This window comes from Lepidochelys kempii, chromosome 13 (assembly GCF_965140285.1).
Source record: "Lepidochelys kempii isolate rLepKem1 chromosome 13, rLepKem1.hap1, whole genome shotgun sequence".
Lineage (NCBI taxonomy): Eukaryota > Metazoa > Chordata > Testudines > Cheloniidae > Lepidochelys > Lepidochelys kempii.
The window spans coordinates 38,340,963-38,359,081 of NC_136392.1; the positions used below are offsets into that span (position 1 = coordinate 38,340,963).

The window sequence follows — 18,119 nt, forward strand, 5'->3', positions numbered from 1 at the left end:
AAAGATCCAGTGTGGATAGCTTTGAGAAGGTCTCAGATGGAGTGAAAGCTGTTAAGAAAGGTACACCGTCCTCTAACCAAGTGGCTGTGTTTGGCCAGCTTGTTGGGAGACAAGGTTGTGGAGAAAGGGATGTCTCCATGCTAGTTCTGTAAGTGAACAGTATGTGGCCCAGGTCAAGATGGGGGCCCTTAACCAAGAGAGCCCAAATTGCAGCCCTCCAGACTGGAGCACTCGGAGAAAACCCAATCCCAGTTTGACCCCCTGGGGTTTTGGGGTGGCCAAAGGGCATGGGCTGCAGAAACCTTCCCACATGCAGCCTGCTAGTGCTATCGACCACCCCCGACCTAAGGGAGGGCGTGAAACTGGAAGGGCCTGGTGTAACTCCTACCAAGGAATGGGAGAGATGCTGGGGCATCCATGGGAACATTGGTGGCTTCGAACTTCCCCAGGTCACCGGGTAAAGTGACCCCGCTCAGTTCGATCTCGAAGGGGGGAGAGATGTGACGAAGTGGGCCTGTTCTTAATGTTTCCTCCGAATAGTGTGGGGGTGCCTCAGTTTCCCCTATGCAGTTCTTAAGTATCTAGGTGGTGGGGTAAGGGTGTATGGTCATTGCAGAGCCCTAGAGGGCAGGTGTGTGCAGGGGTCTGGACACAGATAATGGCCGACACCCTGTTTCCTGGCCCCTGCACACACCTGCCCTCTAGGGCTCTGCAATGACCATACACCCTTACCCCACCACCTAGATACTTAAGAACTGCATAGGGGAAACTGAGGCACCCCCACACTATTCGGAGGAAACATTAAGAACAGGCCCACTTCGTCACAGTGTCCCTGTGTGTGAGTGTGTGTCCGTCCATCCATGCGTGACTGTGTCTATGTGTCAGTGTGAGTGTGTCCGTGTGTGAGTGTGTCTCCGTGAGTGTGTCTGTGTCTGTCCATACGAGTGTGAGTGTGTCTGTGTGTGAGCGTGTGGGTGTCCGCATGGGAGTGTGTCCCCGTGTGTGAGTGTGTGTCAGTGTGTCTATGTGTGAGTGTGTCCCCGTGTGTGTGTCCCCCTGCGCCCCCTGCTGGCCAGCCCGGGTGCGTCTCACACTCACCTTGGCCGGCACTTTCAGCCCGAAGAGGTGGAGCCGCCAGGCCGTCAGCACCTGTGGGGGACAAGCAGCCCCCGTGAGACGAGTGTGGGGAGACGCCGCGATTCCCGGGGGGCTGGGCTCAGCCCTGGGGATGGCGACGTCAAAGCTTCTGGGGTGACTCCTGGAAGGAGGGTCCGGGGGGGGGCACCAGCAGGGCTGAGGGAGGGGGAAGGAGGGACAGACCACCCCCCCGGAAACTCACCAACACACGATCCTCAAACTTCTTGGGCTTGGTTTCAAGCTTCACCTTCAGCAGCAGAGGGTTGGGCGGGCGGCTCAGGACCTTGCGAATGCTGTCTGCAAAGGGGGGACGGGGTCAGCTCTGGGTCAGCGCCCCACGAGTCACCTCCCAGCCCCCCCCAACAAGATCTGCAGCCAGGGGCCCTGGGCTGCGGGGAGGGGGGCAGCAGGGGGTCCTGGGCTGCGGGGAGGGGGGGCAGCAGGGGGTCCTGGCTGTGGAGAGCGGGGGCAGCAGGGGGTCCTGGGCTGCGGGGAGTGGGGGCAGCAGGGGGTCCTGGGCTATGGGGATCGGGGGCAGCAGGGGGCACTGGGCTATGGGGATCGGGGGCAGCAGGGGGTCCAGGCTGCGGGGAGGGGGGGCAGCCGAGGGTACTGGGCTGCGGGGAGCGGGGGCAGCAGGGGGTCCAGGCTGCGGGGAGGGGGGGCAGCAGGGGGTCCTGGCTGTGGAGAGCGGGGGCAGCAGGGGGTCCTGGGCTATGGGGATCGGGAGCAGCAGGGGGCACTGGGCTATGGGGATCGGGGGCAGCAGGGGGTCCAGGCTGCGGGGAGGGGGGGCAGCCGAGGGCACTGGGCTGTGGGGAGCGGGGGCAGCAGGGGGTCCAGGCTGCGGGGAGGGGGGGCAGCAGGGGGTCCTGGGCTGCGGGGAGCGGGGGCAGCAGGGGGTCCTGGGCTGCGGGGAGGGGGGGCAGCAGGGGGTCCTGGGCTATGGGGATCGGGGGCAGCAGGGGGCACTGGGCTATGGGGATCGGGGGCAGCAGGGGGTCCAGGCTGCGGGGAGGGGGGGCAGCCAAGGGCACTGGGCTGCGGGGAGCGGGGGCAGCAGGGGGTCCAGGCTGCGGGGAGTGGGGGCCAGCAGGGGGTCCAGGCTGCGGGGAGTGGGGGCCAGCAGGGAGTCCTGGGCTGCGGGGAGTGGGGGCAGCCGAGGGCACTGGGCTGCGGGGAGCGGGGCCAGCAGGGGGTCCTGGGCTGCGGGGAGGGGGGCCAGCAGGGGGTCCTGGGCTATGGGGATCGGGGGCAGCAGGGGGTCCTGGGCTGCGGGGAGCGGGGGCAGCAGGGGGTCCTGGGCTGCGGGGAGCGGGGGCAGCAGGGGGTCCTGGGCTGCGGGGGCAGCAGGGGGCACTTGGCTATGGGGATCGGGGGCAGCAGGGGGTCCTGGGCTGCGGGGAGGGGGGGGCAGCAGGGGGTCCTGGGCTGCAGGGAGCGGGGGCAGCAGGGGGTCCTGGGCTGCAGGGAGCGGGGGCAGCAGGGGGTCCTGGGCTGCGGGGAGGGGGGGCAGCAGGGGGTCCTGGGCTGCAGGGAGCGGGGGCAGCAGGGGGTCCTGGGCTGCAGGGAGGGGGGGCAGCAGGGGGTCCTGGGCTGCAGGGAGCGGGGGCAGCAGGGGGTCCTGGGCTGCAGGGAGCGGGGGCAGCAGGGGGCCCCGGGCCTTCAGATGCCCTGACCCTGGCATCTCGCCCAGCCTGGGAGAAGCCAACATGGGGCTGGGAGAGGAAGCGAAACCACGACTCAGACACTTCTGCTGGGCGCCACTACCCAGAGCAGTTGAAAAAGGAAGCCCAGAGACACCGGAAAACAGGATGGGGCCCACCAGGCGGTGGATGGAACAGCCCTGCACCCCCCCCCCGGTGTCCCTCACTCTTGCCACGCAGCCCCTGCGAGCCCAGCCCGTGTTAGGATTCCGGGTACAGGTTTTGGGGCCCCCTTTCGGAGGACATGGAGACCCCGAGTGGGAAGAGGGATTCCCGGGGTCATTCCAATCCCACTGCGGCTGGAGCCGAGAGACGGCCCCGGGGTGGGGGGTGAAATGTCTCGGTGTGTTCGGAACAGGGGACCGGACAGGAAGTGTGAATCACGGGCGGGGGAGATGAGACAAAGCCCCTGATATCGGGGTGTCTGGGCACCCTAGTTTGTAACAGTGTCTATGACAGGTGTGTGCACGGCAGGGGCTGTGTGGGCATGTGAGGGGAGAGAGAGAGGAGGGGTGTGGGGATAGATCGAGAGATAGATCGAGAAAGGGGGTGGATGGAGAGAGAGAGCGAGATGGGTGGATGGGGTTAGATGGATCAAACTCTGGGAGCGTCTGGTTTATTTTGCCGCCAGGCCCTCAGTGTGGGGTTTGTTTGTCAGTCGTGTTGCCGCCTGTGGGTGTCAGCGTGGGGGGGAGACGGAGCTGGGATGCGGGTGTACGTTTGCACTCGAGCTAGGCTGAATTATGGCCACAGAGCCGGCCCAGCTGGCCTCTGGGTGCAGGTGTGTCCGTGTGTCTGTGTGCCATGCCCATGTCCGTGTGTTTCTAGCCGTCTTCGGGTTGCCGGCAGGCAGCTTGACATCCCCCACGCTCTGCCTGTCACAACCTTACATGTCACAACCCTTCCGCCAAACCCACAGCGAAGGCCCGAATCCAGCAGGGTGGGCGGGGAGCGGGGGCCGCAGGGGGCAGAGAGGAACCAACCGTCGCACGGACCCAGGCCACAGGATGCTGCGCTGCCAGATCCGCACCCACAAGAGGACCCAGGAGTCCTGGCTGCCAGCCCTCCCTGCTCTAACCACTAGACTCCCCTCCCCTCTCCGAGCTAGGATAGAACCCAGGAGTCCTGGCTCCCAGCCCCTTCCCCCACTCTACCCACTAGACCCCACTCCCCAGAGTCCAGGGGATCATTCACCTGGGAAGGGGGGATGCACAGAGGACTGGAGGATTGGTGGGGGGAGGATGGAGGGAGGGATGCGGGCGTGGGGGGGGTCTGTGGCAATGGCCAGAAGATGGACGGGGTGGGGGAATGGGAGGGGCCAGGTGGGTTGCTGGGATGGCCAGAGGATGGGGTCGGACAGCGGTTGTGGGTGGGGGATGGGGATTGGGAGAGATGGGGCAGGGGGCGGGGGAATGGGGGGGCTGGGAGGACGGAGGAGTTGGGGGGGTGGGGGATGGACAGGGGTGGGGAGCTGGGGAATGGGGGAGATAGGGCAGGTGGCCAGGGGGCTGGGGAATGGGGGGGCTGGGGTGGCGGACGGACAGGGGTGGGGGGCTGGGGAATGGGGGAGATGGGGCTGGGGGGCTGGGGAATGGGTGGGCTGGGAGGACGGAGGGGTGGGGGACTGATAGGGGTGGGGGGGTGGGGAATGGGGGAGATGGGGCAGGGGGCAGGTGGCTGGGGGGCTGGGGAATGGGGGGGCTGGGGTGGCGGACGGACGGGGTGGGGGGCTGGGGAATGGGGGAGATGGGGCTGGGGGCTGGGGAATGGGTGGGCTGGGAGGACCGAGGGGTGGGGGACTGACAGGGGTGGGGGGGTGGGGAATGGGGGAAATGGGGCAGGGGGCAGGTGGCTGGGGGGCTGGGGAATGGGGGGGGCTGGGGTGGCAGACAGACAGGGGTGGGGGTCTGGGGAATGGGGGAGATGGGGCTGGGGAATGGGGGGGCTGGGAGGACGGAGGAGTGGGGGGTGGGGGACTGACAGGGGTGGGGGGGTGGGGAATGGGGGAGATGGGGCAGGGGGCAGGTGGCTGGGGGGGCAGACAGACAGGGGTGGGGGTCTGGGGAATGGGGGAGATGGGGCTGGGGAATGGGGGGGCTGGGAGGACGGAGGAGTGGGGGGTGGGGAATGGGGGAGATGGGGCAGGGGGCTGGGGAATGGGGGGGGCTGGGGTGGCAGACAGACAGGGGTGGGGGTTTGGGGAATGGGGGAGATGGGGCTGGGGAATGGGGGGGCTGGGAGGACGGAGGAATGGGGGGTGGGGGACTGACAGGGGTGGGGGGGTGGGGAATGGGGGAGATGGGGCAGGGGGCAGGTGGCTGGGGGGGCAGACAGACAGGGGTGGGGGTCTGGGGAATGGGGGAGATGGGGCTGGGGAATGGGGGGGCTGGGAGGACGGAGGAGTGGGGGGTGGGGAATGGGGGAGATGGGGCAGGGGGCTGGGGAACGGGGGGGCTGGGGTGGCGGACGGACAGGGGTGGGGGGCTGGGGAATGGGGGAGATGGGGCGGGGGTGGGGGGCTGGAGGGGGCTGGGGAATGGGGAGAGATGGGGCGGGGGCTGGAGGGGGCAGGGGGAGCCCCCCCCGCGGTACCTTGCAGGTCCCGGGCGAGGTCTCCCGCCGGCCGGGCCATGGCAGCTGCGGGGCCGGAGCCACATGCCGGGGCCGGGCGCAGACAGCAGCGGAGTCTGCGCAACCCCCCCCCGGTACCAGCTGGGCAGGCGCTGAGCTTCCCCCCCCGCCCCGAGCATCTTCCTCCTCCCCCGCCCCGAGCACCCCCCCGCATCTTCCTCCTCCCCCCGTTCCGGCATCTTCCTCCCCGCCCCCCGCGCGTCCCCCTCCCGCTCTGAACTTCCCCCCACCGGCACCTTCCTTCTCCCCCCTCGCGTCCCCCCCTTCCTGGGCACCCTCCCCTTGGGAGCTCCCCGGGGTCTATAGCGTAGACGGGGATGTCTATAGGAGTTTATAGGGGGTGGCTGTAGGGGTAGATGGGGGTGTCTATGGGGGTAGATTGGGAGTGTCTATAGGCATTGATAGGGATGTCTTTAGGGGGAGTTGGGGGTGCCTAGAGGGGTAGACAGGGCTGTCTGTAGGGATACATTGTGGTTTCTATGGCAGTAGAGCGGGGTGTCTATAGGGGTGGATGGGGGAGTCCATAGGAGTAAATGGGAGTGTCTACAGGGGTCGAAAGGGGGTGTCCATAAGAGTAGATGTGGTGTCTATAGGGGAAGACAGGTGGTGTTTATAGGGGAAGATGGGGGGTATCTGGGAGTAGACGGGGGTGTCTATAAGGGTAGACAGGGGAGTCCATAGGAGTAAATGGGAGTGTCTGTAGGGTAGATGGGGTTGTCTATCGCGGTGGGTAGGGGGTGAACAGGGGATGTCCATAGGGGTGGGTGGGGGGTGTCCATAGGGGTAGGTGGGGGGTATGTGGGAGTAGAAGGGGGTGTCTATAAGGGTAGACGGGGGAGTCCATAGGAGTAAATGGGAGTGTCTGTAGGGTAAATGGGGTTGTCTATCACGGTGGGTAGGGGGTGAACAGGGGATGTCCATAGGGGTGGGTAGGGGGTGTCCATAGGGGTAGGTGGGGGGTATGTGGGAGTAGAAGGGGGTGTCTATAAGGGTAGAAGGGGAGTCCATAGGAGTAAATGGGAGTGTCTGTAGGGTAAATGGGGTTGTCTATCACGGTGGGTAGGGGGTGAACAGGGGATGTCCATAGGGGTGGGTAGGGGGTGTCCATAGGGGTAGGTGGGGGGTATGTGGGAGTAGAAGGGGGTGTCTATAAGGGTAGAAGGGGAGTCCATAGGAGTAAATGGGAGTGTCTGTAGGGTAAATGGGGTTGTCTATCACGGTGGGTAGGGGGTGAACAGGGGATGTCCATGGGGTGGGTGGGGGGTGTCCATAGGGGTAGGTGGGGGGTATGTGGGAGTAGCTTCTGTTTGTTGTGGTTTGCTGCTCTCTAGTGGCTGTTGGCAGCAAAACATCCATGTCTCTCGGAGCTGGGGAATTTCACCCTCAGAGCCTGCCTTGCCCCTTCCTGTCCCAGGCCGGGGGGGGGGGGTGCGGGTCTCTCTCAGAAGGGGGGAGCCCTCCAGCAGACAGGCAGCCCCTGAGGCCTGTCCCAGAGCTGGGGGAACCTGGGCCCCTCTATGGTAGTTTTGGGGTCCCCTCCCCAGTCTGTGGTAGTGGGAGGGAGAGGCACAGATAGGTCTTGAGCTCCCATCCTTCCCATTTCTTGGGGTGGGATCACAGGGCTCCTCCCTCCAGTCCAGGATCCTGGCTGCTCGCCCCCCCCCACACACACTGGGGTCACCCTGCAGGGCAGGCGTTGGGGTCATGTCCCACTCCAGGGCAGGGAGAGCACAAAGGAGCCGGGATTCAGAGCAAAGTCATCCCTAACATACAGAGCTCCAGAACAATCAATAGCTTCTGGGTAGGCCTGGCTGTTCTATCCCCATCCTCCTATTCCCCTATTCCCCCATCCATCCATCTATCTATCTATCTATCCCCATCCACCTCCTCTATCTATCTAGTCAAATGATATTTGCTTAGCCTTGCAATGTTCTTGTGTACACCCGGCCTACATCGACAGGTGGGGTTCTCCTGTCACTGTAGTTAATCCACCTCCATGAGAGGCAGTAGATGCCTACACAAGGGCTCAGGTCGGCTGAACAATGTCGCTTAAAGGTGTGGATTGTTCACACCACCATGGGACCCAGCTGGTGACCCTTTCCTAGTGTCGACCAGTCCTACAAGATCTGCTTGAGGGATCATTGGGGGGAACTTCTCCAGCACGTCAGACTAGATTGGTGGTTTTCATCCTGTGCTCTGCAGACTATGTCTGAGTTTTCCAAAGGCGGCCGCACCTCCATATGAAATTTTTTAGGGGTCTGCAAATGAAGAAAGGTTGAAACCCCTGGCCTAGATCATCTAGATCAGTGCTACTCAAAGTGGTGGTCCATGAACTGGTGTCGGTCCACGAGCCATCAGCTGCTGGTCTGCGCGCACATTGGAAAACAAATTTGCCGGTCCCCCACATCAGAGAGCTTGAGAAGCACTGAGCTAGATGATCTCAGTGCTTCTGTCGACCTTTGAGTCTCTGACTGCTGAAGGAGACGTTTATTGCCTTCTGGTGTGTTTACACAAACCCTGCAATGCAGCTTTACGACTTCTATTCCATGGTAACTTTCTGTCCTGTTTTCCCTCATGCGGGGCTTTGAAAACTGTCTGGACAGGTCAAATTATTGGGATAATCTACCACTGATGCTTTTCTGTCTCCTCCTGCACCCTTGGGGTGGTCTGTTCAGGCTTCTCAGTGTCGTGTTGATGGATTTGGCTTGTTTATCGTTTGCGTTTTCCTTTTCCCAGGTGGTCTCCACATTATCACATTATCTTCACATGATGGAGAAGTCATTTTGGTGGTGTCCTTAACACATGTCCATTGTCTTCAGGCCAGGCTTCAGGTTGGGTTGTTGTACTTAGAGTTTTGGATGTTGCAAGAAACTCTTTCCCATGGACTCTGAAGGTCTCCCACAGACCTTTACTTTGGAATGAGTTAATCTTATTAATTTGGTGTAGATTTCCATGACTCTGCTCCATAAAGGAGGACAGACGTAACGGCAGTGTTAAAAAAAATCATATTTCAGTGCCAGGGCCAATCATGCTCCATTTTCAGATCTTTGCAAGTGAATGAAAGTTCCTTGCCAACGTCTAGCACGGTTTCACCATCATTAAAAGTTCTTTCTTCTGTGAGTGTTTTCCGTCTACTCTGATGGTTGTGGGAGATTGATGGCCGTATATTTTGTCTTCCATTTGTTGATAAACAAACTAACTCGTTTTGCTGGGTCTGCCAAGAGTTGGCTCTTTCCTTCCATTATGTGGTCGGTGTGTTGAACTAAGCAGCACAATGTCATCTGCAAAAATGCGGTCGTCCAACTGTGCTTTCTCATTTGTCCGTAAAATTCCTCTGTTGCATCCCGCGGTTCCTTCATTCATGATGGAATCAGTGACCAATGTGAACAACACACACTTGTCTGATGCCTGTTGTCAAGGCAAACCATTGCCTGATGTCGCCACCATCTCTGGCTGCACGCTCAGCATGGTCATACAGATCCCTGGTATTCCAGGGAATGCCATAATTTTCCAAATGCCCCACAAACCCAATGATATACCTGAGATACCTTGGCGATATTTTCATCCTCCGGGCAGATGACCTAAACTCCCTCATTGGTTTCCACCACAACTTCAACAACCACCATCCCTCCAGTAAACTCTTTCTAAAACACTCCTGCACCGGCATCGGCTTCATGGACACCACAATCAGGTTCAACAATGGGACCCCGTGGACAACAATACACAAGAGACCCATGGATCACCACACCTACTGTCATAGATCTAGTAACCACCACAAACACACCAAGACATCTGTTATCTACAGGCAGGCACTCAGATACCACAGAATGCACTCCAAGGAGAACCGGATGCACACTCTAATGCAGGAATCGGCAACCTTTGGCACGCAGCCCATCAGGGAAAGCCCCTGGCGGGCCAGGATGGTTTGTTTACCTGCAGCGTCTGCAGGTTCGGCAGATCACAGCTCCCACTGGCTGCGGTTCGCCATCCCAGGCCAATGGGGGCTGTGGGAAGCGGCATGGGCCAAGGGATGTACTGGCCGCCACTTCCCACAGCCCCCATTGGCCTGGGACGGCAAACCGCAGCCAGTGGGAGCCACGATCGGCTGCATCTGGAGATGCTGCAGGTAAACAAACCGTCCCGGCCTGCCAGCGGATATCCCTGATGGGCCACGTGACAAAGGTTGCTGATCCCTGCTCTAACAGATTCAAAACCACCTTCACCAAACCAAAGGACACTCCACCAGAGAAGTAGATCACATCATGGAACAGGTCACCCAAATGTCCCAAGAGAATCTGCTTCAATACAGAAATAAAACATACCCCCCCACACTGTAACCCATCCAAGGTTTCATCACCCAATTACAACCCATATTCAGTGGGGACCCCAACCTGAAAGAAATCTTTCCCAGACCCTATCTTCTGGCCCCAACCTCTCCAAGCCCATCATCAGAAGCTCCCCACAGACCAGGACCCACCAAGTCAAAGTGGCACCAGACCCTGCCAGAACAGCAGATGCAAAATCTGCAGACAGATCTCCACTGCTACAAAGATCCACCCTTTCAAGGTCCATGGGTCCTACACACGCCTATCACAATATGTGGTGTTTCTCAGCCAGTGCACTAAATGCCCCAATGTGACGAAGTTGGGGATTTCTGTCGTGTTTTACATGAATACCACGTGCGCGCCTCCGTTTCCCTGCGTGCCGCATGTTTAACAAGGTGGTGGGAGAGGCTTTGTTGTTGCAGAGGGCCAGGTGTGACCTTGCCTGGCAGCTGGGGCCCCCAGACAACGGCCTGGAGATGGGGATCCCTAACAACCGATGACCTGGAGACTGGGAGGCTCAGCTCGGACATCACAGCTGGTTCAGTGGGAGGACAAAGGGCTGAGGATGGAGGACCCCGGTGACCCAACCAGCCAGTTCCAGCCAGAGGGGAACAAAGGATGGAAGGGAGGGCCCCCAGTGACCTGTTTACCTGGGATGGAGGACAAAGGACAGGGGAGGAGCTGTTGAGGCCAGTGATATCAGGGTCTCTGGGCTGGGGAGAGAGAGAAGCCAGAGCCCCCCTGGATGCAGGAGGGACCTAGATGTGCTGTACTGAGGGTTACTAGGCCCGAGGGCCCAGAGAGCTTCCTATGCTGGGTTCAGATGCTCAATAAACCCTCTTGTTTTATGCCGGCTGAGAGTTGCTCCAGTCTAGAGATCGGGTGTGGGGGGGAAAGGCATTGTTCCCTCTGGGCATGGAGGCCCTGGGGGGCCAGAGCAAGTGGACTCCCTGAGGGGGCCCACGGTGCTCGACAGGTGTGCTGAAGGCTCAGAGAGGTGCGGTTTCAGGAGGTGAAGGGCCTACAGCTTAACCCCCAAGAGAGTGGACCCCCGAGAAGGGCTGTGGCACTGAAGGGGGTTTCCCCCAGGGACTGTACAGAGCCGAGAGAGCATGAATCATAGAATCATAGAATCATAGAATATCAGGGTTGGAAGGGACCCCAGAAGGTCATCTAGTCCAACCCCCTGCTCGAAGCAGGACCAATTCCCAGTTAAATCATCCCAGCGTCCTGTGAGTCCATGACACCCAACAACAACTATGTGGGTGAATCCTGACAATCACTCCACTCTTGAATGAACTCACACGGGAAAATGCTAAAAGACAAAAACACGCCAACACCAGTGGGTGAACACGTTTCACTAAGCGATCGCTCCATACCTGACCTCTCAGTCCTCAGCCTCAAAGGAAACTTGCAGAAAACTTTCAAAAGACGAGCCTGGGAGCTTAAATCCAGAACTCTGCTGGACACGGAAATCATGGACTGACCAGAGACACTGGCTTTATGGCTTATTACAATGATCTGTAACCCACTAAATGCCTCTTCTTTCACCCCCTTCCCGCTACAACTGGAGGGGTGTTAACTGGTCACTTCCCTTAAACGGTCCCTTGAAATATGTGTTAACTACTTACCCTAAGCAGTCTGTTCCACCTTGTATTTAGCTGACCTGAAGAGCTCTGTGTAAGCTCGGAAGCTTGTCTCTCTCACCAACAGAAGTTGGCCCACTAAAAGAACTCACCTCCCACAGCGTGTCTCTATAAGTTTCCAGACACTGTCTCTGTGTACGCTGCCAAAAGTCTTCTGGAAAGCTATAAAACATATCAGGAGGGGCTTCCCTCCCCCACTTCGTTCTGCACCATCTCTGAGAACAGCAATACAGCCTGAATCAGACCTCAGAGGTCTGAAACCCGCGTGGTCCTCTGTGGTGCAGGTCTGTCCGTTTGCTGACATGGCCCAGGATACTGTTGTACGCAGTTTCCCCGGGTGCTGATGATAACGTCGCCCCTCTCCAACCATGGCTCTGGGTAAGTTCTTCGACAATTTTACAAGAAGGCCTCTCTTGTGCTGGGTTGGGTTCTTCATTCGGGGGTGGGGAAGCCGCCCTCTCGTAATGGCACTTTCTGGCCCGAGAATCTATGAATCTTCTACCCAACCACTAACCACTAAGGACAATCTGGAGGGCTGTTTTGTCACATGCCTCTCTCCAGAGATGTTACCATTTCCCGCTGCTCTCCCATTGCCAAGCGTACTGATGGCTTTTCTAACTTCTTCCATTTATTGTAATATCTCCTAGATCAGTATCAACCTCTCACGGTAGGTCTTCGTTTTGTGTTTCTGTTGGTTTCCTTGGTCTTGGTCTATTTCAAACAGCCAAAAAACGTTCCACCCATTTTCTCCTTTGTTCTTCTTCTCTCCTGCAAAGGGTCAGTTGCAAATCTAAAACACACTGGGTCAAAAAGCAAGCCACTCAATCGGAGGGTCTTATCAAATAATAGGACACATTCCACAGGTATAAGATGGTAAGGATATTCGCTTTATTTTAAGAAGACAGATTTTGCCAGAAGCAGAAGGGAGTGTAGGGCTTGGGGGGATTTTGGGGGGAAAGACGTTTCCAGGTGGGCTCTTTCCCTGTTATTTTTGTTAGACACTTGGTGGTGGCAGCAATAAAGTCCAGGGGCAAAAAGTAAAATAGTTTGTACCTTGGAGAAGTTTTAACCTCAGCTGGTAAAAATAAGCTTAGGAGGTTTTCATGCAGGTCCCCACATCTGTACCCCAGAGTTCAGAGTGACAGGGGATGGATCACTGGATGACTACCTGTTCTGTTCATTCCCTCTGGGGCACCTGGCACTGGCCATGGTCAGAAGATGGGAGGCTGGGCTAGATGGACCTTTGGTCTGACCCAGTCTGGCCGTTCTTATGTTCTAAGACACTGATGTTTGCTAAACAGTCCTGGTTTTGTAAAAGAATGTGATTCAGAACATTTCAAAAACTAGGAATGTTTGCGCTGAGTTCTCAGAGCTATCAACCAAGTGTGACGGGGCAAGGCCAGATGGCTATGGAAAAGTAGTGGGAGATAGATATATTAGCTCCAGGCCAAACAAATCCCTGGTACCAGGATAAGTGAAATGGCAGTTGCTCCAGGTCAGTTAAGACACCTGGGGCCAATTAAGAACTTTCCAGAAGGCAGGGAGAAGGCTAGGTTGATTGGGACACCTGAAGCCAATCAGGGGCTGGATGAAACTAGTTCAAAGCCTGCCGGTTAGTCAGGTGGGGGTGCATGTCAGGAGCTGTGGGAGGAAGCTGCGCTGTTGGAGAGGCTGAGTAGTACACACCATATCAGGCACAAGGAAGGAGGCCCTGAGGTAAGGGTGAAGTGGAGCTTGAGGAAGTGAGGGCTGCTGTGGGGGAAGTAGCCCAGGGAAGTAGCCCAGTACATGTCATGTTTCTAAAAGGTCAGCTACCATAGCTGTTACTATTAGGGTCCCTGGGCTGGAGCCCGGAGAAGACAGTGGGCCCGGGCTCCCCCCGCACCTTTGCCCCCTGATTAATCACTGAGACTGGGAGACAACAGGGACTGTGCAAGGAAGGATAACTTCTCCTCACCTCCCTCACTGGCTTATGATGAAAATGGCTCAGTAGACTGTGACCCTTGTCTCTAGAGAGAGAAGGGTTACGGGGAGGGTCACAGTGAGCCTCTGAGGCTAGTGAAATCCGCCAGGAAACGCGGGACCCACGGAGGCAAGGACAAAGCTTTGTCACACAAGTAATAAATGTGGGCCCACCTCTTTGCAAAGAAAAATCTTATTCAAACCCATTTCAATTCTAGAAATCTCCCGATTGAAACTGATTTCCTTTGCAACCGCACTCAAGTCTTCATTCTTTAAAGGCAGCAAACATTTATGGTGGGAAAAGTCTCTCAGAACACATTGGTTACTTTCAGCTCACATTTTGGTTGTCTTTCTCAAATGCTTTAAGGTGGCACCAAATCATAGGCGCCGACTTCTGCTGGCGCAGGGAGGTACTCAACCCCTCTACCCCCCGGCCCCACCCTGACACCACCCCTGCTCTGCCCCCATTCCAATCCCTTCCCCAAATCCCCACCCTGCCCCCGCCTCCTCCCCTGAGTGCACCGCGTTCCCACTTCTCCCCCCTCCCTCCTGGAGCTTGTTATGCTGCGAAACAGCTGTTTTGCGGCGACAAGTGCTGGGAGGTAGGCGGAGAAGCGGGAATGCAGCATACTCAGGGGAGGAGGTGAGGTGGGGCGGGGTACTAATTTTCCTCCATGGGTGCTCCAGCCCCAGAGCACCCACGGAGTCAGCACCTTAAAATGTAGATTTGTTTATTTTGTATAGTGGTATATGTTGTATCCAAATGCAAGCCCTTGTATCATAAATGTCCATTATTGTTGTTATATGAAAAGGATAATGTTCTGGATACAAATATAGGAAGTTTTTTTTCAGTGCTATAAAACAAATTACTAACCACAGAATCGTAGAAATGTGGGGCTAGAAGGAACCTTCAAGAGGTCACCGAGCAAGCCAAGTAAACCGAGACCATCCCAGATGGGTGTTTGTCCAACCTGTTTTTAAAAACCTCCCTTGGAAGCCAACTCTGGAGCTCAACTACCCTGATAGTCAGAAAGTTGTTGCTATTATGTAACCCAAATTTCCCTCGTAAGAAGCCATTTAAGTACCGAAGAGTTATATTAACTGGGAATTAACTAACTACAGACAGCACGCAAGCAAACCCTCAGCAAACCCCGGAATACGAACTTGTCTCCAAAACCTGGTATAAAAATCAAGAATGTTTTAGTTGTTTAAGCTCATGGCTTCGGGAGAGGGATTGAATGTGAAAAGACTGTTGTGAGAATTGAAAAGGACAGGGCACTTGGGCTCTCTGAAAGCTGGATTTCATTTCCCGTTGAGACAGAAGGAACCACTCAGGCAAGGAACCAAACAAAAAGAAGAAGGTGAACTCCAGCTTGAAAAGGTTATCTGGGATCTTCCTGCTGCACAAAGAGCAACGAATGTGTGCTGTGCCCTTGGTGAACAAACTGCATTATTCAGGAGCTGAAGGTGTCAACCTCGCTAGCACGAGGTAAAAGTGACAACCAACAACTCTGAATCTCAACAAGCCTGAAATTCCCAGCTCCCTAGACTCTAAGGCCAGAAGAAAACCCTGCAATCACATAGTCTGACCTCCTGCAGAGGACAGGCCAGAGACCTGCCCCGCAATAATTCCTACAGCGGATCTCTGAGAAGAAAATCCAATCTTGAGTTAAACATTATCAGTGTTGGAGAATCCACCGTGACCCTTGGCCAGTGGTTCAATGGTTAGTTACCCTCTCCATTAAAAATTTACACAGTATTTCCAACCTGAATTTGTCCAACCATTGGATGGGGTTACACCTTTCTCTGCTAGACTGAAGAGCCCATTGTTAAATATTTGTTCCCCATTTAGGTAGTTACAGACTGGAATCAGGTCACCCCTGAAACTTCTCTCTGTTAAGCTGAATAGACGGAGCTCCTTGAGTATCTCACTATACGGCAGGTTTCTAATCCTTGAATCATTCTCGTGGCTCTTCTCTGACCCCTCTCCAATTTAGCACCATCCTTCCTGAATGGTGGGCACCAGAACTGGACACAGGATTCCTGCAGTGGTTACACCAGTGCCCAATATAGAGGTAAAATAACCTCTCTACCCCTACTCCAGATTCCCCTGTTGATACAGCCCAAGATCTCATTGGCCTTTTGGCCACAGCATTGCACTGGGAGCTTGTGTTCAGCTGATTTTCCACCATGATCCCCAAACCTTTTTCAGAGTCCCTGCCCCCCAGGATAGAGCCCCCATCCTGTAAGTGCGGCCGACATGCTTTGTCCCGAGATGGGAGCATACATTTACAAGTTTGTGCTCCTGATCTCATGGAAATAGGAAGGAAAAGAGCACTTAAGAACTCTGAAGTGTGCAAGCCATGCACGCCCATCGTCTGCTCAAACTGTATGCGCTCATCGGCAGGTCCTGTTTACAAGCAAACTACAACCGACAGGTAAGAAGAACACAAAAGAGTCAAGAAGAAGCCAACACAAGGAACAACCCTTCTCCCCCAAGACTTTAGCATTGGAGAGAGGAAGTTCACTGCCGTTGCAGCCGATTTTGTGCCATGCTCTGTTAGCTTGGGCGACACATGCCTGTTGTTCTGTGTGTGTGTGCATGTACTGTGTATGCCTTGTGCGTGTATTGTGTTATTTTCTGTGTGTTTAGCTTTTTGTGTACTGTGAATGTTTTATGCATATTGTAGATGTTTGGTGTCATTTTGTTTAGTTGTTGTGTGTGCATGTTGTGTGTTTGTGCATGTATTGTGTTATTTTCTGTGTGTTTAGCTTTTTGTGTACAGTGAATTTTTATTGTGTTGTTTTCTGTTTCTGCATATTGGGAGATGAAAACACGGTTGTATCTGAAATGACTAAGCCGTTGACCTGTTAATCATCAGATGGTTAGAACCTGGAAAGAGGGCAGGGGCTAAAAACTGGTTCACAGAGAAATAGTGGGTTTAATTGGATTTACAATTCTTAATATTTGTAATTGGCCTGTCTCAAAACACCTCCTTAAATGGCTTCTCACTGTGCCCAATTATTAACTGTCTGGGTTATTCAGTAATAACCTGCAGGCTCCAGAATTTGGTAAACAACATTCATTTGCTCAATCGGAAACAGTTTTTAGGTATCTAAGAAGCAGTCTTGGCAGAATTCAGTTCATGCTGACAGACAATATCGCTGTTTATTTGAGTTTTCTCACGTTACATTTTCACAGTTGCAGGAAACGATGGGGCTTTAAGCCTTGTTTTCAATGTTTATCAATGTTAACGTTCACAGTTGTGCAAACGAACGGGCGACCAGACGATAATTATTGACGCTGAGATTCAAAAAGTGAAACCTGTAGAGCCATTAAAGCACAAACGGTCTCCCCGTCACAGGCCCACAAGCGCACGGCATGAAATCCAGCACGGCTCAGTTCGCAAGCAGCTGTGTCTTACCTTGCCCGCCCGTGAGTGTGGCTGATCACAGGTGGAGAGCTTTGTCCGGGGCTTGGGGTGTGTGGCGAAATGGACGTTTACCGACCGATCAAATCTGATCCTGCCAGGCCGGCGGGCGAGAGGCTCCGAATGGAGTCACAAGAATTTGTGGAAATAACAGACTTTGGTCTCAGCGTCCCAAGAGAAAAAGTGTCACCCGCCCAGCCAGGCACAAGCTCTGCTCGATGCACCCCACCACAAGTCAACCGGAAGAGACCGTGACCGAGCTCACCCAACCCATCCCTTTGGGCCCGGCCACTCGTCTTTGGTTTCTTCTTCTTCCTTTAGTAATAAAAGAGCTGGGGTTTCGAACTGGGGGGAGTTGATGGGGCCATGAGCAGGGGTGCCCCCGAAGAGAAGGAAGAGACGCCTTGGACTTGGCAGGCAGAGAAACAAACAGTCACAGCCGGAAAACCATGTCGGCTTCCCCAGGCCGAAAAGAAAGATTGTTCGTCATTTATCAAATACAATTCCTCAGCATCCAACAATTTAAAATGACACATTTCAACCACACCCATCTATCTACGTATCTACCCCCATCCACCTTCTCTGTCTATCCATCCTCATCCACCCCCATCTATCTATCCCCACCCACCCCCTCTATCTGTCCATCCCCATCCACCCCCTCTATCTATCCTCATCCACCCCATCTATCCATCCTCATCCACCCCCTCTATCTATCCTCATCCACCCCCTCTATTTATCCATCCCCACCCACCCCCTCTATCTATCTATGTATCTACCCCCATCCACCTTCTCTGTCTATCCATCCCCATCCACCCCCTCTATCTATTTATCCATCCTCATCTATCTCTCCCCACCCACCCCCTCTATCTAATCTATCTATTTATCCATCCCCATCCACCCTCTCTATCTAGCTATGTATCTACCCCCATCCACCCCCTCTATCTATCTATTCCCACACACACTATCTATCTATCCATCCCCACCCACCCCCTCTATCATATTTGGGGTCGGGAAGGAATTTTCCTCCAGGGCAGATTGGAAGAGGCCCTGGGGGTTTTCACCTTCCTCTGCAGCGTGGGGCACGGGTCACTTGCTGGAGGAGTCTCTGCTCCTTGAACTCTTTGAACCAGGATTTGAGGACTTCAGTAGCTCAGACACAGGTGAGAGGTTTATCGCAGGAGCGGGTGGGTGAGGTTCTGTGGCCTGTGTCCTGCAGGAGGCCGGACTAGACCATCATGATGGTCCCATCTGACCTTAGTGTCTATGAATCTACCCCCACCC

General features: G+C 55.8%; 1 protein-coding gene across 4 annotated transcripts in view; it reads right to left on the bottom strand.

The window, feature by feature from the left end:
• Nucleotides 1-5,539, bottom strand: part of CARMIL3 (capping protein regulator and myosin 1 linker 3) — a 32,219-nt gene extending 26,680 nt beyond the window's left edge. Inside the window, exons 1-3 of one of the 4 annotated variants that reach the window (XM_078848243.1) lie at nt 5,436-5,539; nt 1,340-1,434; nt 1,099-1,149 (exon numbers count right to left, since the gene is read on the bottom strand). In XM_078848243.1, the coding sequence (XP_078704369.1) occupies nt 1,099-1,149; nt 1,340-1,434; nt 5,436-5,475 (186 nt within the window). In that variant the 5' untranslated portion in view covers nt 5,476-5,539. The remainder of the gene's footprint in view (nt 1-1,098; nt 1,150-1,339; nt 1,435-5,435) is intronic. The other 3 variants (XM_078848244.1, XM_078848242.1, XM_078848245.1) reach the window with 3 other exon arrangements.
• Between the last annotated feature and the right edge of the window lie 12,580 nt (nt 5,540-18,119).